The sequence below is a fragment of the Corythoichthys intestinalis genome, chromosome 12 (assembly GCF_030265065.1).
Source record: "Corythoichthys intestinalis isolate RoL2023-P3 chromosome 12, ASM3026506v1, whole genome shotgun sequence".
Taxonomy (NCBI): domain Eukaryota; kingdom Metazoa; phylum Chordata; class Actinopteri; order Syngnathiformes; family Syngnathidae; genus Corythoichthys; species Corythoichthys intestinalis.
This window is the reverse complement of record NC_080406.1, coordinates 32,168,920-32,192,918: the sequence shown is the minus strand read 5'-3', so window position 1 is coordinate 32,192,918 and position 23,999 is coordinate 32,168,920. Positions and strand designations below refer to the sequence as shown.

The 23,999-nt window shown below is 39.9% G+C and overlaps 1 protein-coding gene across 4 annotated transcripts in view; it reads right to left on the bottom strand.

The window, feature by feature from the left end:
- The window catches only part of sema5ba (sema domain, seven thrombospondin repeats (type 1 and type 1-like), transmembrane domain (TM) and short cytoplasmic domain, (semaphorin) 5Ba), a 242,106-nt gene that overhangs the window by 166,587 nt on the left and 51,520 nt on the right, over positions 1-23,999 (bottom strand). For all 4 annotated transcript variants that reach the window (XM_057852117.1, XM_057852115.1, XM_057852114.1 and 1 more), the window contains exon 2: positions 5,163-5,378. In XM_057852117.1, the coding sequence (XP_057708100.1) occupies positions 5,163-5,340 (178 nt within the window). In that variant the 5' untranslated portion in view covers positions 5,341-5,378. The remainder of the gene's footprint in view (positions 1-5,162; positions 5,379-23,999) is intronic.

The window sequence follows — 23,999 nt, the reverse complement described above, 5'->3', positions numbered from 1 at the left end:
ATATAATACGTAATAAATATGAAGTGCGATAGCACTACTCCAGATTGTCCCTAGTTGAATTTATTTTTTGGCTTTTGACCTCAATAGTGAAATTGTAAATGAATTGTATGACAACTGTCTGATTATCCCCTTATAATTATATATTTTCAGGTAGTTCATTCACAACGTCTGAGTGTATGTTGTCGGCGATTAGCCTAGCAATGATCTTAATTGTGGTTGTCAGCCCAAAAACCCTCTAAATATATATTAAATGCATCTTACCAGATATAAAATGACTACTACATAATCTGTGGTAGTCGTTTGGAGCCCAGTTTTCTCGTCGAATTGCAGCAGTCAATCTCGGTCTCCTGTTCGGGTCTCTCGGAATACGGTCAAAATTCAAGTCTCTCCGTCTATCTTCTCTGTTTTTGCAACCGACCGCCACACACGACTTCACAATTTTGATTATTAATGTTAACGAGCAGAAAAACACGCCATAATAGGAGGAATTTGCGAAGCGCTAATGCATTAACATGACTAGTATCCGGACAACATGGCGCGGGGGCGTGGCTGTGACGTCACGTGAGTAGGGTCTATATACAGTACATGTGATATCTACCATGTCTACCATATCTACCATAACATGCGGGTGTAGTTTGTAGGCTATCGGCTACAACAGGTATTATTGGAGCAGAGGTTGCGCTAGACTTTTTCGTTGTCTGTCATTTTGACTGACAGTGTCATAAAAATCCGGTCATAATCTATTTTTACCCGTCACTTACATTTTTAAAATGATAATAATGACATATTCAATAGTATTTAGTTTTCATTCATTTTTAATTAATATTCTGTCCGAACAACCTTAACAAGAGGCAGACAGACAGCGGAGTGCACCAATCAGCGATGGGCAGACGTGCCGTTAGCAAAGCGACGAGGGCAGGACGAGGGACTTGCGCGCGGAAGTAAACATACGAGGAGAACGGAGTTTATTCAACATGGCTAGCGCGAGACAAACTGGCTCTCCCGCCATCCGTGTTGTTGTAGAGACGACTTTCGGCGCACCAGAGTGACGTTGCTCGTGAAGAACACGTCACGCAAATAAACAAATCTGATTTGTCGATTGATTTTGTACCTCCTCGAGAGGCTGTGTCCCAGACTTTTCTCTCGGTGTTTGAAAAATACAGGGAGAACAGTCTGGCCGTGCCAGGCTAACACTCAGTTGCCTTGACATTTTTCCGAGTAAGGCCAACGACGTCATGCATCAAGAGAGACAATAGCTAATTAATATGCTCACTCGCCACCCTGTGGTCTGGGGTGTGAATTGCAACCTGTCAAAATGACGGATGGACTTCAGTTTTTTCCGTCACCGTTTTAAAAAACCGGTCAACGACGGAAAATATTCGGTTAATGCGACCCCTGTATTGGAGCTACCTAGCATCGCGTTTGCTCGGCGTCACAACTTTCTTGCCTCCTCCCCACTCCTGCTCTGCTCTGTCGTCTCGGTGAGTCCGTCTCCCTCAGACTTTTCGACCAATATAATAACGCATAGTAACGCATGCCTTTCCGTCCTCAGTAACGGTAACGGCGTTGCCAAGATGAGAAAAGTAATTAATTAGATTACCCACTACTGAAAAAAATAACGCCGTTAGTAACGCCGTTATATTGTAACGCCGTTATTAACAACACTGGTCGCATGCCTGAAAAATTGAATTGAACTGAACTACTTGTCAATATTTTTGAAAATACTTTTTTCAATGTTATATATTTTTTTTTTCTTCACTATGAATCTTTTCAATTTTTATATCGATGTGTGTTCGAGAAGCTTGATTGCATGTACATATATACCTTTGATAAGGTGATGGGTACAATACCTAACTTCACAAAGAGATATCCTTCAAACCCTTTTTGTGTTAGATGATATATAAAAAAAAAATTCTCACTATTTTGTACTGTATATAACCTGTTTTGACCATAGTATGTGTAAAGGCCAAAAACGCCTATTACCATACCTGCTGCTTGTGTTGAATTGTCAGACATAAAACTATTCAATCTTATTTTTTTCTATTGAATGTTTATCCTAGCAAGTTAAATAAGTAGTATCAAGCTTCAAAACGGTTGGTCGAGCACATTTGGTTGTCAGTGGGACATCACCATTACAAATTTAAAAAAAAGATTTTGGGATTTTTTTTTTTGTCTTCTGGGTCCAAAATGTGGATTAAAATTGGTCAGTGAAGAAAACAAACAGTTTGGACATGAAGTTCAAGGTATCCTGAAAAAAGGGACCCAACTTGGCCATTGTGAACAATTTTTTCTTTGAAATATAAAGGCAACATCAAAGGCATGCAAATTCGGCCAAAATAGGCTTAGGTGTTAAAGGGTTAACAGCAAAAGCACGTCATGCTCGTCATATAAATAATGATTTCTGGAGTTAATCCCACATACTTCAGAATTAATATTATAATATGTTGAGTAAATACTACATAATACAGAATAAGAATACCTTTCAAATGACACTTCATGACAAATATGATTGGCAATGAATAATTATTATAATTATTATACTACTATTATATATATTAGTATACTATAACAATATTGCTAGAATTTTTTTAAGAATATTTTTGAATAATGTTGGAAAGGCAAAGTCAGTGTTCTGAATCTGTTTACCTTCCATTCTTTTGTAAATGCTATCAGCATTAGGGATGGGAATCGAAATCCGATTCCAATTCGGAACCGGTTCCGAGTGTTTCGAGGCCTCGACAACACAATGAAAAAGCCTTAACGATCCCTTTAACGATTCCTAAAGACGCGTATTGCGTCGTGACGTGTGTTGTTGTCCAGACGCATCAAACTAGCATGGCGCCAAGAACCACTCGCTCCAAAGTTTGACTACACTTCACCAGGAAAGAGTGTGAAAATGAAAGGTTACGACGGGTAAGCACGAGCATTGCAGCCATAAACATAGCAATGACAGCACGTAGGTTCAAACGCTCGAAAGTGTGTCTTCACTTCACGAGGAAAAATTACAACAAAGCGACTTGCAGTCATTGCAAGGTGGAGATAACTGCATCGGGAGGGAATACGACTGCGCTGTCCTCACAGAGAGGCTAAGGCTCAGTCCTGGCTATACAGCTAGCTAAACTCCCAAATGACGATGCAGAAGACGTTGGTATAATTTGCTGACTTCATTCAACCATCACTTGAAGAGTGAAACTAAGAATAGAAATGAAACAAATCAATTTCGTCCCCAATAACAAACAGGTTTGCATCAACGTAAATCAGCGATGATTAGCTGCTAATAACAGTATGGTTAGCATTCGTTCGCTAGCATTAGCACATCGTTCAAACCACTACACAACTGGATTTAAATGTCCGATCGCGAGTGGAAACACAACAACAACAACACAAAAGATGATACATACAGGCGTTGCCTCTGTAGATATCAACATTAACAAAGAACGTAGGCTCGTAGAAGTGTTTCCCTCTCTCACTAACTCGCTCACTCACTTGGATGCGGCATTTCTTCTTTGGGTGTATGCGCGCTCTTCTTCACGTGAGCGCGTTCGTCTTCGCGTGAGGAAGCGCAAGGGTGCCCCCACTTGAGCGTGTAAGCGCCACAAAAAGTAAAAGGCTTGCAATTCAATGTAATAGTAAAATAATACACGTTAACCCAGAAGTCCTCAAACTGCGGCCCGCGGCCCAAATATGGCCCGCCTCCACATTTGGTCCGGCCATTTTGAATTTTTTTTTTTTTTCTCAATCGTGTTATTTATTTTCTGGCCTTTTCCTTGAAGAATTCAGAGAGGGTTATTTGGTTATTATCTATTTAATTAATAGTGTTTTTATTATTAATTATTATTATTATTATTATAAAGAATCCAGAAAGGGTTATTTGATTGTGGCTTTCTGAAAAACAATTTTTTACATTTATGCACTTCTGCAATCGTCACACTTTTTCTGGTACAAACTGACACCGGCCCCTCATCAGAGAAGGGAAAAGTTATGTGGCCCTCACAGGAAAAAGTTTGGGGACCCCTGCTTTAACACATATTGCCAAAGGCAGAACAAAAACCTATCTGCCAATATATACCAATATTTTTTATTTCTATTAGATAAATGTTTCAGTAAAATTTTACACATTCTTGTGTATTTACCACTTATTGCCACAGTTAACATTGAGGCTTTGGGCCTCTTTTGATCTCGTTGTGAGTTTGTAAGGTTGTGACTTCTGATTAAACAAACTCGATGCCAATCAAAACGTTTGTTCTTCTTTTTCCCCAAATTAGAATCGATAAGAGAATCGATAAAGAATCGAATCGTTAAGCAATATCGATAATGGAATCGGAATCGGACAAATCCTATCAATTTCCATCCCAAATCAGCATTTAACCTCATTGTTTATTTGTGATTAATTATTGTTATTTACATGATTATTTGTACTTTAATCAAGAATGTAGGTGTTCCAAAATAGTTTTGTGAATTAATAAGAGTCAACAAAAATTTCATTGCTAAATTAGTAAAAAAAAAAAAAAAAAAGAAAAAAAGAAAATTATTAGATTAGTCGATTAATCGTAAAACTAGTCGGCTGACTAATCAGGATAAAATTTGTCGTTTGGGACAGCCCAAGTGTACCAGAACATATTTCCTCCACACCCTTCTCACCTTTTTAACCCCTGACCCATGAAGAGGGCCCCTGGATATGTTCGCCTTAGGCCCCAAAATTGCCAAGTCCGCCACTGGTCAACACCCACGACACTCTGAGTGAGCACTCCGTTGCAATTTGTTTTTTGTTTCTTTGTTTGTCTTAACAATAACATTGCTTGACTCCTGATAGGACTGCTTCAACCTGTTAATTTCTTGCCTTCTCAATTCTGTTTTAGGAGGAAACTTCTCTTCAAACGAGCTGCGCCATAAATTTTAAAAAAGGAAACTGAAAATAAAGATTTGCAAAAATTTGGAGAATTTCAAGTCAACAATATCCAAACAATTCATCTACTATCAAAATAGTTCTCAATTCACTTAGTCATCGATTACTGTACATGGATTGGCTGCCTCGTGCCGTCAGTGGCAGCCAAGGAGTCAATTGGGTTGGCCATCCCTAAGGAAACCATAACTACAATGTGCTAGAGCCCCTTTCGCATGCTAACAGTGCTCAAGGGAGTAAAAATGGCTGCCTAACCAACCTTGCGTGGACACTTTGGGATGTTCTTTCTTGGTGCACTCGGGTGGAGCCGGCGGCTGAAAAAGCGACGCCGTCGGGAACGCCGAAGTGGAGTCGGGATGAGTGGTAGCCGACGTCGTGGCCGGGTCGATGAGGAGGAGGAGCCTCAGCAGGAGGAGGCCGGCCATGGACCTTGTCATGGTGACGACCGCTCCTTCGACCGCCAAGTGCGACACAGCTGCACAAAAAATAAATTCACAATATCTGTGAAGATCTCAGTCATGTTTTCATGGTTTCATTGGAAGGTAATCCAAATATTCCCCAAAACAACAGGAAGTGATAAGTATCATCAATAAGTAACGCTTATATGCTTCAAAAGCAGCACATTTCATTCACAAAATCATTCTCATCTTGGAAAACTGTCTGTGTCAAAACTGACATCACACTGGTGAAATAAGAGAGAATCAATTATTTCTTTTAAGATCAAAATATTCATTCAAAATGCTAGAAAATGAGTTACTTATAAAAAGCAAAAAATAATATTTGTAGCCAACCAAGAGATATGATTATAAGAATTGAAAATATGAAATTAAAATGTGCATATTAAATTAAAGTCTCCTCAAAAAGGATATTTTAATTGTGTGGAGAGAGTTGATTTGCAATTGGCTGGCAACCAGTCGAATGTGTACCCTCCCTTCCTGCCCATACTTAGCTGGGATAGGCTCCAGTACCCCGTTGACCACCGTGAGGATGAGCGGTACCAAAAATGAATGAATGAAATAATGAAAGAAAGGAAAAAAAATGTTACCAGTAAGCTAATACATTTCAGAAAGAATAAGAGCGGTATTCCAAAAAAAAAAAAAAAAAAATCAATTTAGTGGTTGGAATTAGAATAATGAAGTTAATTTGACAATTAAGCAAATAAAAGCCGCCAATAGATGATTTTATTACAATACAAAAGTACTTCAATAGCAATATTATGCCCAGGTTCAAGAAAAGCTTATTTTTTTACATTACAAAAAAACAACAACAACAAAAAAAACACTAAAAATGTTTAAAAGGCCCTGAAAGGCAATCTGGAATAAAAATGAACTAACAGGCTAATTGGCTCTCACCTTGTGGCCAGAATTGGACAAATACATTAAAAAAATTAAAAAATATATAAATCGGTATTACTCTTCACTCAAAATTTGAATATAAAAATAATACAACTAAATATATATATTTTTTAAAAACTAATAGAATATGGCGGAAAACACAGACAAGACTGAAAAAGCAGTTTCTGCTCTAAAGGCCCAAGTACACCGCATGCGTGATCGTTGCGTTTCCGGTCCGACTCCGGTAAAAAATAGCGCCGGAGTCGATCCGTTCCCATTATATCCTATTGTTCAACGTATACCGGCCGCGTCAGTGCTCCGGCTTGACTGCGAACCACCTCCGGCGTGCCGCATGCCCGCCGGATGGTATAGGCTATTTTCTATTTTTGCCGGACACGCATCCGGCAAAATGGGCGGAGCTGGGCCTGGACGTAACAACCCAGGTGCCTAATCACGCTTTAAACACGAGCGAAGATGGATGATGAGCGCTTCATCATGGAGGTGGAAACCCACAAAATCATTTATGATGCAGCAGATCGTTACTATAAGGACACCGTTAAAAGCGAAACTGCAAAGTGTCCTATTATGTGTGTTTTTCTGGCAATGATATCAAACACGACGTGCTAAGCAAAAAAAAAAAAAAAAAAAAAGAGCGTATCTGGAAGTGGTTCCACTGCAGAAATTCTCGTGCCCCCGTGCGCAAACATGATGCAGTCAATCTGGAATTAAGAGACAGACACAACTAAAATATTGTGGGTGGGTTAATTTATTTACCAACGCGGGGCTGTCATTGGTGTGCTGGTGCACCAGCGCGACGCTCCGATTGGTGGACTAGATAGCGTCGGTGTAAATACAGTGGGGAGAACAAGTATTTGATACACTGACAATAGGAAAACCCATTGGCAGTGTATCAAATACTTGTTCTCCCCACTGTAGTTGTTGTTTTTGCATTGGTGAGGTGGCGGGAAGTTAATAAAGAAAAAGAGGAAAAAGGCGTTGAAGCTCGTGTGTTGTTTTCGCGGCCAAACCTCCGCTTAGCAAACGTTACATTATCAATATGCAAGGAAAAAAATGTGCTCTCTCTCTGCTTCTCTGATGAGTACATACTACAGACTCCGTGTGTTTGTCGTTGATTTAAATGGCACATTATCGCGCGCGATCACGCGAGAGCTCACGAGGGGACGGAGTTGGCGGACCGCAGCCGTGCAGCAGCCGGTATGATTTGCCTGTTTTTGACGGATTGCGTGACACGCAGGCAACACTGAACCGGACCGGAACCGCAACGATCACGCATGCAGTGTACTTGGGCCTTTACTCTCCTCTTTAAAAGAAACAGCTGTATTTTTTTCCAACTGTATTTTTTATTGATTTTCCAACAAATAATTCACACCATCAAAACAATACCATAAAAAACACACCAAAACACAAAAAAAACCAACAAAAAAAAACAAAATAAGCAAACAACTGCTGTAAAAACTGCTGTATTTTAAGCCAAAACAACTGTTGTGTTTGATAGAAAAATATGTCTATATGCTGCCATAGCAGATTCATGGCGCATTCAGCCCACGAACTATTTTGAATTTGTCCGTTTTACCCTGGAAACCCCCGTTTACAGACATCGCGCAACCGCTTTTGTTTCAACCCAGCCATCAAACGAAGGTAATTCATTATATTTATTATTCAAAATGTCTGTCATTTTTAGCATAGAATCATTAATTGATGTCTGATATTTAGTTAAACAAAGAAAACAACTTTAAAAAATTATTCACTTGCATATTTGAAACTTTTAAACAAATGTCATCACAATGAAAAATTTGGCGTCTGTAAAAAAGTCACGGATATCTACCTCATAACTAGGGATGTCCCGATCCAGGTTTTTTCACTTCCGATCCGATACCCATAATGTTTTGCACTTCCGATCCGATCCCGATACTGGCCAATACCGATACAGAGCTATCTGAGCATGTGTTATAAAGTTATTTAGCCTCCTTACTTAGTTGTCAGACTCATGTTGAAAAAGGTTTTAGTACTCTTGATAACAACTAGCCAGCTGAATTAGGTGAGTTTCAATAACACACAACGGTTGGTAACAAGAAACTGACCTGTTTATTCAGTGACAAACACAAAAAATGAATAAAAAACAGAAATGGCATAGTCAGTCAGTAAAATGTGCAAATAATATTGTAAACGGTCTTAAAAAAGAAAAACACACCAAAAACCTCAGTGGAAAATCCCACAAATCTCCCAAGCTATTAGATGCTTTTAATGTTTCATGCATTAGTTACAGCGTTGTATTAGTTCCGCTTTACTTGACATATTTCAATAATCGGAATTTGGATGTTTGTGAATCGTTCTCGAGTTTTCCACGGCCGAATTGCTCAAGGATGTTATGACGGCTGGGCATGTTGTACCGTGGTTCTAAGTGTTGGATGGTGCGTCTTTACTCACGAGAGATAATGGCTCGTCATCCAGAATGAATTCTTCGGCAATGACTCTTGTTATTCCCTGGGCATTGGGACTGTCGAGTGCCAGTTTGTCACGCATAGCAAAAGTTTCTGCCAGTGTTAGTTGCGTAGGACCTTTTTTTTTGTCTTCGGTTTTCTTAACATACTCCTCATATTGTTTGTGGTGGTATTTCGCTAAATGCTTGATTAGGTTGGTTGTATTAAAACTTCTTACAGCTTTACCACTACGGTTGACTTTATTGTGGCATATGTTGCACTCTGCCTCTTCGTCTTTGTCGTCCTTTAAGGTGAAATGATCCCACACAGCTGACATTTTTACCGATAGTCTCTCGGTAAATTGGGAGACGGTAATGTAAATGTAGTGTGTTGAAGGTGTGCCGTAAAATGCGGACCGGATTTTAGGGAAAGAAACCGAAGCAAAAACTGGAATGGATTATGTAAATCGGTGCGCTGTAAAACCTGGACCGGACTTTAAAAAAAAAAATAACTGGATCGGAAGTCTGGATCGGAATTTTTCCCTGTTGGCCGAGCCGATACCGATGCATATTTTTTTGCCCATATCGGTGTCCGATCCGATCCAAATATCGGATCGGGACATCTTTACTCATAACTATCACTAAATTGTATTTTTTATGTTACTGTTGCATTTTCTCCAATGATAAATAATGGATCCAAACAAAGAAAAATTGAAAAAAAAAAAAAAAACGTTTAAAAGGGAAAATATATGAAAAAGAAACTCTGGACCACTCCTTGATGTCTGCGATTTCTGCATCGCGACCTGTGTTATATTACCACGTTTTACCCATAAAATCCCCCAAAAATACAGCTGTGGCCATTCACAGCTGTGTCTTGACACTCAGTGATACATGCTACATGGAGTTTTTAGATCGAAACCAGGTAAGTACGCGATAATATCTCGTTAAAATAATGGCGTCTGCAATTCTGCTCTCGCCTCCAGATAGTGTTTTGCTGTTTAAAAAAACGTTTTTTTTTTTTTTTAAAGTGCCCTCCTGTTCAAAATTTTTCTTCCCCCAGAAATTTGAAATTTTAAGCTTTCCAATGATGTATCACACATGCATATCGGACAGTTTTGAAAGTTGGCCAAATTGGGGGTCTCAGAGCAGAACCTTAAGTTACCTGAGTGTTTTCCGCCTATATATATTTTAAACCTGTTATCTTAAATGTGCTGTTAATACAAATGAAATAGCGTCAAAATTGGAAAACTAGGCGTCAAGCATTCAAAAGGTTTGAATGTGAAATAATAACACACAAGTTCTAACAATCAAATCCAGCTGGTTGCTTGAGCGACGAGGACACCTGCGACGTGATCAAGCTGAAAGATGTCAAAACACAAAGAAAAGTATAGACGCTGCACAAAACGTGAAAAAAAAAACGCCAACAAAGCCTTTTGTCCCAATGTTGATCATTATCAAACAATTAAAATCTCAGGGAGGTTAATTTGACGAGGCAGGCAAGAAGAATTAACCATAAATTACAGCAAAAAGTGACGTCACAACCACGTGGTGTTCCTCCAACAACTTGAAATCGACTTTCAACAACTGGTCTCTGTGGAGCTTCCCACACTAATGCTTCCATCAATAAAAAATTATTAGCGCGGTCGAGCTGCAAATGGAGCAACAAGAAAAAAAACAACACAAAAAAGCCGTGTTTAAAAATCAATAAAAGCTTCTCATTATTGCTCCTGCTGCTGCTGCTGCTGCTGCTTCAGGGATATTTCAAGTAAAATGCACTTGTCAGGCATTAAACTATAACAACATACTGCTCTAATACACAATAATTAAAAATCAAATAGTTCACAATTTGCCATCACCTGTTTGGCTTGATGAATTTGCTTCAAATTTGGTAGCCATTTTAACAAACGAGGTGGAGTAGTTGATGTGTTGCAAATGGCAAAAATTATCATGACATGGTGACTTTACACCTGACTGTGAGACCTTCTATGAATTTTCAGTCATGACTTCTTAAGACATTTTTGTGCATCTACACATTATACACAAGTCTATCAAATGTCATGCTTCTAAGGGCGTTTTAACACTAGACCAATAGTACCAGGGTCGGTTGGAGAGCTACCTCGTAGAAACACTTGCAAATGAGTTGTTGAAAAGGTTCAGCATTCACACTTCGCCAACTGAACTTTCTGAGTAGTATCGTGTGGACTCATTAATTGGACAAATAGAAAAGGAAATACCTCCTAACCGAGCATCTGTATGTGTCAATTTTTGTTAACTGACTGTTTGTGAAGCAGACGTTTGAATGCATGTTAGTTTGAATTCATAGACATCAAAATACTTGACTTGAAAGCTCCTTCATTCTCTGCGCCCTGCCTGCCTGTAGGGGGCTGTGTGACTCAGCTTCATTTATTAGATGTCGGTGGGAGTGAAACTCACACATGCTTTTGAGCACAAAACCGGATTTACGTTCAAAAAGTACAAAAGTTGGACCACATACTAACAAGGATTGTCTCAGGAGTGATTTGTTTGAGGGTTCAAGGTAATTATTATATTTTTCGTACCATGCATGCATTTTGAAACGTTGTGAAAAAAATCATTTGGAGAAATTAGCCGCTCCATACCTCGCAATATTTACGTAAAATAACTGCCAACTGCCCGGTTTTTGCTTTTAACCAAGAATCGAGACTTCAGTGATTCAAGCATTTATTCACTAGAATTTTCAACGAAAAAATCCATTGTGGCAGCCCCCTGATCATAACAAAGAGCTAACAGACTAGCATAATTATTCGACATATTTACTTAAAGTAAATTCAAACTGCTCGTTTTTTTTTTTTTTTTTTGCTTTTAACAAAGAATCAAGACTGTTTTGCCTCCATTACGTCCTAAGACTGTGCCACAGTGAACTTAAAGACGAGCCGCACATTTGAAATATTCACATAAAACAAAATTCTACCTACACGATTTCTTTTGCTTTTAACCAAGAATCGAGACTGTTTTACGTCCATATCTATAAAGAATTCGGAGATTTAAGCATTTATTCACAAGAATTTTCACTGGAAAAGCGCTGTTTACATCAGGGGGCTTCTAGCTACATTCATTAACAGAATAGCATTGTAGTTCGACATATTTACATAAAATAAACGCTAGCTGCACGTTTAGAACGTAAAGAATTCAGTGATTTAAGCATTTATTCCCAAGATTTTTCAGCGGAATAAGCTCTTTGTCAGTCAGATTTGACGGCCACGCCAACAATGCCTGCTAATACACCAGCCTTGAGCTCCCAGAGGGCACCCGGTCCGACACAAATCCCAAGGCCGACGGCAACAAGCAGATCTCAACAGCTGTATTGTGCTGCCCAGGCGTCCTGGGGCTGAAGTAAGTGGCCAGCATTATTCACTTTAGAAAAAAGGTGACTCGAAACACCTATCTTTCTAAAACAAACATGTTTTTTAGCAGCCTGAGAGGATAAGGACGGCCCGATCCTCAAGCCTAAAGGTGCTGGCTAGGTCGGAGAACTACAAGTCTGTCAAGGCTGGCTACAAGTTGACCGAGAAGGTGCTGGCGCCCTCTTCGATCGAGTTGCAGAGCGTTAGGCTCATCATGGCGGTCGTCAATGCCAATACGGTCACCACTATTCTATGATGATTGTGATCGTATATAGAATTTATTAACAACCTATTTATATATTATCTGTAATTGATTCTGCATGTTTTCCTCAAGATTCTGATGTGAAATTGAGTGATGTATTAGCTGCTGAAAACTTGTAGTAAATTAAAAAAAATTTAAAAAGTTGCTATTTTGGGCAAAAACTTGATATGATATATGATATGATATGATATGATATGATATGATATGATAAATATTGATATTGATCCTGGAAATATAGGTGATTATCTTTGCATTTTGTGATTTTTGTGCATCTAGTGTAAAATCTGAGAATTTTATACCCATTTTAAGTTTTGTTATACTTACAGTGCCTTGCAAAAGTATTCGGCCCCCTTGAATCTTGCAACCTTTCGCCACATTTCAGGCTTCAAACATAAAGATATGAAATGTAATTTTTTTGTCAAGAATCAACAACAAGTGGGACACAATCGTGAAGTGGAAGAACATTTATTGGATAATTTAAACTTTTTTAACAAATAAAAAACTGAAAAGTGGGGCGTGCAATATTATTCGGCCCCTTTACTTTCAATGCAGCAAACTCACTCCAGAAGTTCAGTGAGGATCTCTGAATGATCCAATGTTGTCCTAAATGACCGATGATGATAAATAGAATCCACCTGTGTGTAATCAAGTCTCCGTATAAATGCACCTGCTCTGTGATAGTCTCAGGGTTCTGTTTAAAGTGCAGAGAGCATTATGAAAACCAAGGAACACACCAGGCAGGTCCAAGATACTGTTGTGGAGAAGTTTAAAGCCGGATTTGGATACAAAAAGATTTCCCAAGCTTTAAACATCTCAAGGAGCACTGTGCAAGCCATCATATTGAAATGGAAGGCGCATCAGACCACTGCAAATCTACCAAGACCCGGCCGTCCTTCCAAACTTTCTTCTCAAACAAGGAGAAAACTGATCAGAGATGCAGCCAAGAGGCCCATGATCACTCTGGATGAACTGCAGAGATCTACAGCTGAGGTGGGAGAGTCTGTCCATAGGACAACAATCAGTCGTACACTGCACAAATCTGGCCTTTATGGAAGAGTGGCAAGAAGAAAGCCATTTCTCAAAGATATCCATAAAAAGTCTCGTTTAAAGTTTGCCACAAGCCACCTGGGAGACACACCAAACATGTGGAAGAAGGTGCTCTGGTCAGATGAAACCAAAATTGAACTTTTTGGCCACAATGCAAAACGATATGTTTGGCGTAAAACCAACACAGCTCATCACCCTGAACACACCATCCCCACTGTCAAACATGGTGGTGGCAGCATCATGGTTTGGGCCTGCTTTTCTTCAGCAGGGACAGGGAAGATGGTTAAAATTGACGGGAAGACGGATGCAGCCAAATACAGGAACATTCTGGAAGAAAACCTGTTGGTATCTGCACAAGACCTGAGACTGGGACGGAGATTTATCTTCCAACAGGACAATGATCCAAAACATAAAGCCAAATCTACAATGGAATGGTTAAAAAATAAATGTATCCAGGTGTTAGAATGGCCAAGTCAAAGTCCAGACCTGAATCCAATCGAGAATCTGTGGAAAAAGCTGAAGACTGCTGTTCACAAACACTCTCCATCCAACCTCACTGAGCTCGAGCTGTTTTGCAAGGAAGAATGGGCAAGAATGCCAGTCTCTCGATGTGCAAAACTGATAGAAACATACCTCAAGCGACTAAATCGGGATTTTATAAGGGAGCAACTTTGAAGTTTGTGATGCCGCTGCTCATGGAGGCTCATATATGGCTAAGGTAAGTGCCTGTTTTGGTTTTAGGTCAGTAGCTAGCTTTGGTTTTGAAAATATTTGAATTTGAATTTTTTGAAAATAGGCCCCCTACGGATCGGCCCCGTTTCCCGTGTCATGTCAAGTATTATAAAGTCTAGGTACAAATTAAAAATAATAATAATAAAACGTAATGTAGCATAGAATAGCGGCACTCGGCCAGCTGGGGGGGGGGGGGGGGGGGGGTAGTCACTCCCTCCAGACTCGAGCGACCTAGGGTATATAAACAATACATAGGGAATGTTAAACCACGAAAGGAACCCCATGTCACATGGGCGAACAATCACTCTCACTTTGGTGACTCTTTGGTCTGTCAAATTGTTGCCCTTTCCAGGAGAGCGAGGCTCACAAAACGGCCGCCCCGACAAGCTCTGCCTGTCTCGGCCAGCCACTATCACACGGTACGTTCAGCAACAGCATGCAAAACACAATCACCACATTAGAACCCGATTCTGTGTATCAAATGCAACTGCCTAGCACAACAACATTTGGCCATGGCTAATTCGTTTGTCATCTTGCCATTGTTGATCTTGAATAGCGTCCGCGCTGTACTTCTTCTTCTAAAGATGCCCTGCGTTTTTACCGTCCCAACCTAGAGCATCACAGCTCCACGCTGTGACCCTGCTCCGGTTGCATTCACAAGCGATGCAGGGTGCGCTTAAAGTGGATCGAGACACACGATTATTTAGCGGTCCAGAGTTCGGTTGTTTGGTCAAAAAACAGAATTCGGATGAGTATTCACATTAGCGGACTATCTGGAAAAAGAACTCTGGTCCATTCAAAATGGACCTAGCATAAAAGCATTCTAAGTGTGGTTTTAGGGGATAATTATTTTTTTAACTGGTAGGAACCATGATAATTTCCAAAAGGACCCTAAAATGACCAATCGAAACTCAAATGGTCTACATCCTGAATGTGGCATAGCTTTAGGAGACCTTTTAATGGGTCTACTCATGATAGACATGTCCGCTAAATCTCATGCTCCTCAGTATAACTGGCTTCAAGAGCTGAATTGTCAAAGAATTGATAGGACCCTTCAAAATATTCAAAAAAAATACCTCAAAATGGCCAATTCACACAAAAATGGAATACCTCCTGTATGTTTTCTATCATAGCTTCAAGAGACTTTTTTTGTGGGTCTACATTTGGTAGACATGTCCATCACATTTCATGCTGCTAAGTATAACTGGCTCCATGGGCTGAATTTTCAAAGAAATGGAAGGACCCCTAAAAGTGTCCAAAATGACCCTAAAATGGCTGATTCATATCAAAACGGCCAGCTTCCTGAATGTTTTTAGGCATAACTTTAAAGGGATCCAGAGATAGAAAGAATTGTAGTTCTTAAAAGGTAAACGTTATTATGAGTTTCTTTTTAAACAGTTTGTAAAATTAGTTTAACTAGTATGTCGGCATTGTTGTTGACGGTGCAGGGTGGTGACGTCACATGGTTACGCTGTCGGACTGGAAATTCCAGAGTATGACTCTAGCGACATAAACATGTCATCTGTTCAACCCCTTCAATTTTTACCCGAGAGGAACATTCATGAGAATGACACCATTACCGATATTTCTCCAAAAAAGAGCAGAAAAACGAAAATGAACAGGAAAGACGGGATGAGACGAGACAAGAGTAGGGAAAAAACGGTGTTCTGCCGAAATGTGTTTAGCCGGCGAAATGTAATACAAGAGGCGAATTTGACACCCAAATACTACCGTGCGCTTTCAGCTTGTTTTGTTTAGATGCGTACAGACAGAATATATTAAAGATGCCTTAAGAAAATACTACTAGGTCAAAAGTCAGTCAGTGCAGCGGACAATGCCGTTGAGTCCGTGCTGGAAAGACTCAAAAAAATCTTTATGAGACAGGTGGCGATGAGGGAAAAGTTTACCCCGGCTGTCACGGCCACAACAGCGTCATCTCTCAGTTAGTTATGTATAAATAAAATGTTACTTTGCTATCAAAAACTATTTGTCCTGTTTTTTATGTTATTTTGTAAAAGGAAAACATTATCCAGATGTTTGGGATGTAACTAAAGCAAAAAATAGCTGTGTTAAAGTCAAAGTTATGTTTGAAATGTAAGCATTTACAAAAAGCTCAATTTCTCCGTTTTTTCATCAGAAATTGGAAAATTGATCAAACTAAGCTATTTTCTAATGCTGATTTTTAAAGAATGGAAAAAGATATGATCTAACCTTTTTTCCTGCTGAAAGAAGAGAGTCTAATCTTTCTTTTGGTGGGTTTCATGTTTATCTAGCAATAGAACAGAATTTTCTGTGGGCCTTGCAAAATCAGTCAAAATCCAGTAAAACGGCCTGGAGCGAAGGGGGATGCAATGGCTGGGAGTGAATGAGTTAAGTCTGAGGTTCCCTTTAAGAAACGTTTTGATGGGTTTACTCATGATAGACATGTCCTCCAAATTTCTTGCTGCTAAGTCTAACAGGCTACAGGGGGTTTATTTTTCAATGAATTGAAAAGACACCAGAAAATATTCTAAATGACCTTAAAATGGCCAATTCTAACCAACCGCCAATTTCCTGTATATGTTTAGGCATAGCTTCATGATAGGATTTTGTGGGTCTGTTCATGATAGACATGTCCACCAAATTTCATGCTGCTACGTCTAACTGGATTCACGTCCTGAATTTTCAAAATAATCATGAGCTGACATGTTAGACTTTTACGTTCCTTGTTGAGTCATCAGACGTGACGACCATGTTCCACCCATGCAGAATCATCAAAACACGTGCTCATAATTTAGCTTTGTTTGTCTTTCTAGTAGTACGCTAGCTCTGTATACTTGTATATTTGGGGCTGATCAGACAATAAAAACCTTGGAAAAGTTTAAAATGACCTTAAAATGTCTAGTTCAAAATGTCAGACATCATGTGTCTAGTCTGATGTAACAACAAACACTTGAGTTAAATGAGCTAAAAATGAGGTTTGGGCCACCCGTTGCTTTAAAGGTCTTAAACATCGTCAAGGTAACGAGCTGATCTGTCGTTCTTTTATTTTAAGAAAATCAATCTAAGTCCAGATGGCAGCCACTAAATCAGGAGAGCGGAGCCTCTCACAGTTGCTGCCAGCGCATTACCATGGCAACGCGGAGATGAGCGTCGCCATCCAGGTCGAGTGTGCGCGAGCGCTCCGCAGTCTGCTTGGATGGCGACGGGCCCGGTGAGCTTAGGACGTCGTTCATTGCTGACGTTTTTGGTGGAAACCCCCTCAAAATGGCTCTTGCGGTTTGATTTCTTTTTCCATTCTTTGATTGACAGAGGTCAACATATTTCAGGACAAAGTTTTTATGTACTTTTATGGCAAAGTGATTTTAATGGAAAATACCTGGGTCTAAAGCAGTGTGGTCTTTGTGAACGATTACAATAACGAAAATATTTCGTCGACGAACAATTTTTTCATGGGAGACTAAAACATAATGATACGAATGCCAGTCTCCGTCGAGATGAAAATTCGCCACAGTTTCCAGTCTGACAGACCGCCTCCTGCGGTCCGCCTTCTGCGTCGCCTGCGCCTCAACATTTGTTGTTCAATGTTGATGAGCTGAAGATCCACATTGAAGCGTTTTATCTCCGTTAGCATTTTACCATAGCAGTGTAACCGGAAGAAAACTAGAAGTCGTCAAGAGTCCCCCAGAACCCTACAAACACAACGCCACACCGCTCTAGTGGCTTGGCGGTGAATTATAGAGCAACGCCATAGAACTATCGAATGCTCATCGACACCATAGTCACTTCGCCATCACCACAACGCAGTAGCATAACTCAGGCTTTAGCAAGCGAACGAGTGGGGGAGGGGGAGTCATGCCAGTGAGTGAAAGCTGGGCCAATGTTTATTCTGTATTTCCTGGTAGCCTCTGTTTTTTCACTCCTGAGACAAAACTTTTTGTCACTTTTTTCGCTCTGCCAACTTTGCAGCACTCGCGCAAAAGCGTTTGCATCGACTTCCGTCTTTATAATCAGTGTTGGGCACGTTACTTTAAAAAAGTAATTAGTTACATTACTCACTACTTCTTCCAAAAAGTAACTGAGTTAGTAACTGAATTACTCTATAGTAAAAGTAACTAGTTACCAGGGAAAGTAACTATTTCAGTTACTTGAAAAAGAACTTGTTGTATGTCAAAGAATTTGAAATTTTCTGAGCAGTATTCGAGTCAGTGGAATAGAGAAGAACAGACAGGTAGTTAACTTGTTAGGTGCTTCAGCATATTTGAATTGCTTACCACAGATGTCGACAAAAGCTTTGCCCCGGGACATAAATTACACATTACATGCAGGTTCTTTCCTTTAATTTCGACAAACTTGAAATAGTGTCTATATCTCCACCTCTTAAAGGACAATTTTTCTTCTGAATGCTCTACCTGTGCATCTGTTTTGCGTGTGTCTGTTTGCCGCACGCGCTGTTCCGGTTTGCTTGTGAAATCACCGGCTCTGATTGGCTTACCACGACACATGACTCTAACCCTCAGCCAATCACAATCACTTCCATCGCATCTCTCGAGGGGCTGCATTCAGGTAGGCTCGTTTCCCGACAATTCACGTCACCTTCAAAGCGTCTGCCGTCCTCAAGATGGAAGCAGAATTATTGCTGGCTGACAGTGGGAGATGGGAACGAGGCTAGTATCAGGTGTAGCAAACACAGAAACATTACCAAACTTTGGAAAGCATTGTCTAATTGAATGAGCAGGGACAAACAGCTTGGAGTCAGAAGTACGTGCGCTATTCTCGAACCTGAAAGCACCCCAAGTCTTGGATGACAAATCAACAGAGCAGAGTCGACTCGACACGGCTGGTAGTTTCTTCAATTTATTCAGAGTAAGTAACGCACCACCTTTGACCGTCAGTAACGGTAACAGCGTTGTAACGGCGGAAAAAGTAATTAGTTAGATAACCCCGTTACTGAAAAAATAACGCCGTTACGTAACGGCGTTATTTATAACGGCGTTACTCCCAACACTGTTTATAATGAATAGGGAAAGGGGGAGGTGACGAACGCCGTAAAGCAGTCAGAACATTTGTAGTTTTCACCCTCCTCAAAGTTAATTACTAGTGCCGGTGAAAGCCCCCTCAAGATATAAAAGAGGTGTCATTCAACTAGTTGTCAGTTGAAACATTATCACAAATGTAATGAAAATATTTTATAAAGGTTAAAAAGAGACCTAGTGTTGCTTTAAGAAGACACCAGTCAAGGATATTTCAGTTTAAAAAAGTAATTTCAGGACAAAATGTAATTGAAAAGAAAAATGTTATTCAGCAAGAAAAAAACCTTGGTTTTATTTAAAGTTAAAATTAAGACTTTGGTCTCAAAATTTTATTACAAAGTTATTCAAGAAAAAAAGTTGCAATTTATAAGATGGTTGTATTCAAAGATAGAAACTTTTCACTTGTCTGGTTGCCTCGTTCTCCACATCGCGTTTCCAAATTGAATGCATTTGCTCAGAATTTGTGCCTCCCAAGAGGAGTGCGTCTGACATTTGCGTTGCTCTTTCATGCTCTCGCATCAATGCCAACTCCCACGTCCCCCCCGGCGCACCCCCGTCGTGGCAATTAAAGGGCCGGCGTGCCTAATGGAATTCAAAATCAGGCCAAGGGTTATCATTACTGCCTTGCAGACAAAAAAAAATGAGAAAACAAAATAGAAAAGGCCACAAACGTGAATTATTGTTCCACAGAAAATGATATCGTACAGCACCAAAGGTTTGTATTTGATGCCAAAAATACAATATTCGGCCACAAAAGTGCAACAATTAATGACAAGGTTACAAAAGTTGAGTTTTTACCTCAGCAAGTAGGTGAAATCTACAGAAGCGGAGGTTATTGATTCGCTTCACTATGCCTGTTGTCTGTGTGTTCAAGATAACCATCCCTTTATCTGTTCTTAAGTTATCAAATTTAAAATGTGAAACGAAAGGGGTGATTAAATTTGGGGAAATGAGAACAGAAAAGGAATTTGGAGGGGAAGAGAAAGCGTGATGACATTTTGGGCCATGAGGGCAAAAGTATAGTGCTTACTTTAGCAAATACTGTATTTTCGGACTATAAGTCGCAGTTTTTTTCATAGTTTGGCTGAGGGTGCGACTTATACTCAGGAGCGACTTATGTGTGAAATTATTAAAGTTATCCTCTAACTTAAATACATGTAGGCTCTAATAAACCACAATTGTTCTCTTGTACTAAAATGTGTTGTTAGAAACACATAAAATGTTAAATCAATGGCAATATTTTATAATATTTAGTCCATATTTTGACCGTTAATTGGCGCCCTGGTTTGCGGGCTCGCAGTGATGACGTCATTGGTATCTTTCGTGTTCAACAATTGCTCATTGCTGCCTAAACTCGTGAAGTAAAATGCCACGATGTGCTTTGGATGCAATTTCCAGTGAAATGGAAACAAGGGGAGTGAAGTGAGTGGTCAAGGTGGAGTTATTATTTTTAGTGAATAAATGTGCATAAGTGGAAGCTTCTCCCCCTTTTTGGTCCCTGTATGCACGCATCCTACCCACCACGCGTTACAACTAGCGCCCAAACATTTTTCCTGGATCCTCAGTCAAGTAAGGGATCAGTCTATTTTCTGGATCCGACGGTCCCACCGCGTCTGCAATATTGGTTTCGGATCTGTCCGTTTTTTTGATTCGTCGGTCCCACAGCGGCTTTTCGGATCAGTCTATTTTGTGGAATCGACGGCCTAATCGCACCCGCGACATTGCCATGGTAGCGGTCTAATTCCTGGATCTTCGAGTGAGTAAAAAACACAGATATGGATTACTATTGCTATCTTTTTTGTTGACTATTCTTCGTGGGAGTTTCCCCAAATCATACTAAATAATTAAAGCACTATGGCACGCTACAGTGACGACAGTGACTCTGACGTGGACCTTACAACAATGTTGGGAGTTCATCAGGGAACGCGTGTTTGCGTACTGCTGAGCTCCCGAGTGAAGAGTGGTCAAGATGGAAATATTATTTTTTGTGAATAAATGTGCATAAGTGGAAGCTTCTCCCCTTTTTGGGACTTTTATACACGTATCCTAGCTACCACGCGTTGCAATGTACAAGACATGGATTACACAAGGTGTGCTCTTTGGCCTGTACTGTAAGCACACGACAGCTCTGCATGCTAACAATCTACATAATTTTATTGGGATAAGTTTGAAAACGCAATATGCCTACCTTGAATATCTGCTAATAAAACCGGACAGCATACACTCTCGCTCCCAACCAGACTTCCCAACAGGACTCTCTCGCATCAGCAGTTTTGCCCAACTTTTGTCTTATCAGGTATTTGCTGCATGCATTTTTCCCTGAAGCTCGTCTTGTGAACGACCGACAGTGCTGTCCCGCTCTTCACTTTTCAGATCTGTTTCAAATAGGAATGGTAGAACTGACAATATGTTGGGAAAGCTAACGAGTGACACGCTGTAATTTCCGCAACGGGACCAGTGACGTCACGCACTGCGACGTAACAAGAATGGCGACCTATCACTTAAAATAATTTTACAAACTTCATTAAAACAAAAACATTAAGAGGGGTTTTAATATCAAATTATTATAACTCATACTAACATCTTTTAAGAATTACTTGTCTTAAAAACAGAGGATCACTTTAACACATTATGATATCATTGCACATGTTATTTGGGTGTTTTGGAGTGACACTGATAGTTTGGTAAACTTGTTAGCATGTTCTTTATGCTATAGTTATCTGACTAACCCTTAATAGCTATGGCCACGTTCGCGTTCTGCCTTTGGCAATGTGTGTTCAATTGTATTATTGACTTTTTTATATGGAAATGCATGCTTTTAGTTTGTGGCGCTTTCACGCCCACGTGAGGGCGCACTCGCACTTGTTTACGTGAAAAAGGCCGCTCACACGCCAGAAGAAGACGGACAGCTACGTAGCGTGAGTGAGTGGGCGAGTTAGCGAGAGAGAAACACGGCTGCGAACCTATGTTCACTGTTTATGCTTGTTAAATATCTCTACAGAGGCAACGGCTGTGTATATCATCTTTTCTGTTGTTGTTGTGTGTTTTCCACCAGCGAACGGACACTTAAAGCCGGTTGTGTGGTTGTTTGAACGATGTGCTAATAATAGCGAACGCATGCTAACCGTTTGTGTCATTGCTGTAACAGCACGTAATTATCATTTATTTACGTTGATGCATAACTGTTTGGTATCGAGGACGAAATTGATTTTGCAAATTATACGGACGTCAAGCATCGTCATTTGGGAGTTTAGCTCGCTGTATAGCCAGGACTTAACCGTAGCGTCCTGGTGAGGACAGTATATTCCCATTACGTTGTTCATGCACTGTACACTTATTCAGCATGTTGTTCTCTATTGTATTTTTTTATTAAATTGCCTTTCAAGACGACAGATCTCTTCTATGTGTTGGATTTTATCAAGTAAATGTCCCCCAAAATGCGACTTATACTCCGGTGCGACATATATGTATTTTTTCTCTTCGTTGGGCATTTTATGGCTGGTGCGACTTATACTCAAGTGCGACTTGTAGTCCGAAAAATCTGGTACATAATATTGATGCTTTGAATATGGCTGCTTTGTTGGAAGTCTACTCTCTCTGAGTGCTCCTCTAGTTTTAGTTCTACTTTACTTTGCTCATTTAATCAAGGTATCTAATCAGAAAAATAGACAACACAAAATGTTTAAATCAAACATATTTCCTATTTACCCATGAAATAACACTTTTTGCCCTCATAAATTATCTATTTGGTCACAAATAGGAGTGGGAAGCTCTTGTTACCTCACGATACGATACGATATGCGATACAAAGCTCACGACAACGATGACCTGATATGGCGATACAAAGATTATCGATACATTGGTTAGGAAATCATTCTAGGTTATTCTACAAACAGCTAAAAAAAAAAAAAAAGAAAAACAAGCTTCTGCTGTGAATTGGAACGCGTTTAACACTAGTAGACGTCCAATCCATTTGAACTGGGATTGACATTTGACTGTTGTTTTTCATGGGTCACTTTGTTTGAGTTACAGAGCAGAAAGTGACCATGGAATCACCCAAATGAATTGGCAGTGACTCAAACTCAACAGGGAATGTCCTGTAAATGCCCTAAAATGAACAGCAAGTGACCTGTAAGTGCCCTGAAAATCGGAAAGAATGACTAGGAAGTCTCTGGTTTCGAATGAACGAACGTTCCCAGGCTAAATGGATTGGGCGCCGAGCACTGTCCATGCAGCCTTAGGGTTAGAGACACTATTATGGTGGAAGATTTTGGTAGCAAGCTCTTTGTTCCTTTTTATTTATTTATTTTTTTAGACATTGATACCATTTTAAGACGGTATCTCGATTATTGGCAGGAGCATATCGATAACCTTTTGGGATACAAAGTATCACGATATATCACCATTTCGATATTTTGTCACACCCCTAGTCACAAATGTCAGTATTTATTTGCAAAATTGATCATAGAATGTTTAAGCACAAAAAGTGGCCTTCAACTGTTCATGAAGACAACCACATTCAATGACAAAAATGACATAAGTCATTCACTATTTTTAATTGGCATTGGTCATGTTTCAGTGACATTAACGGCGATAGACATCCAATCCACTTTGGGAGAGACAGGCAAAGTCAGTGGGAGCCAAGATGTCACTTAAGACCTTTAAAGTGCCTATGACAGCAAAAAGCATGTTTATTTCATGTTTCACGCGGTAGCTCCTGAATGAAATGGACCGTTTGGATGTGTGTGGAAGCGATCGATATATATTTATTCAATTTTTTTAATCCCGCGCCATGAAAATGAGTGACTTCCAGGATTGACGAAGAATGCGAATGTGACGTCAGCGGGATAATCATCTCCAGTAAACAGCCAACAAACACTAAAGTA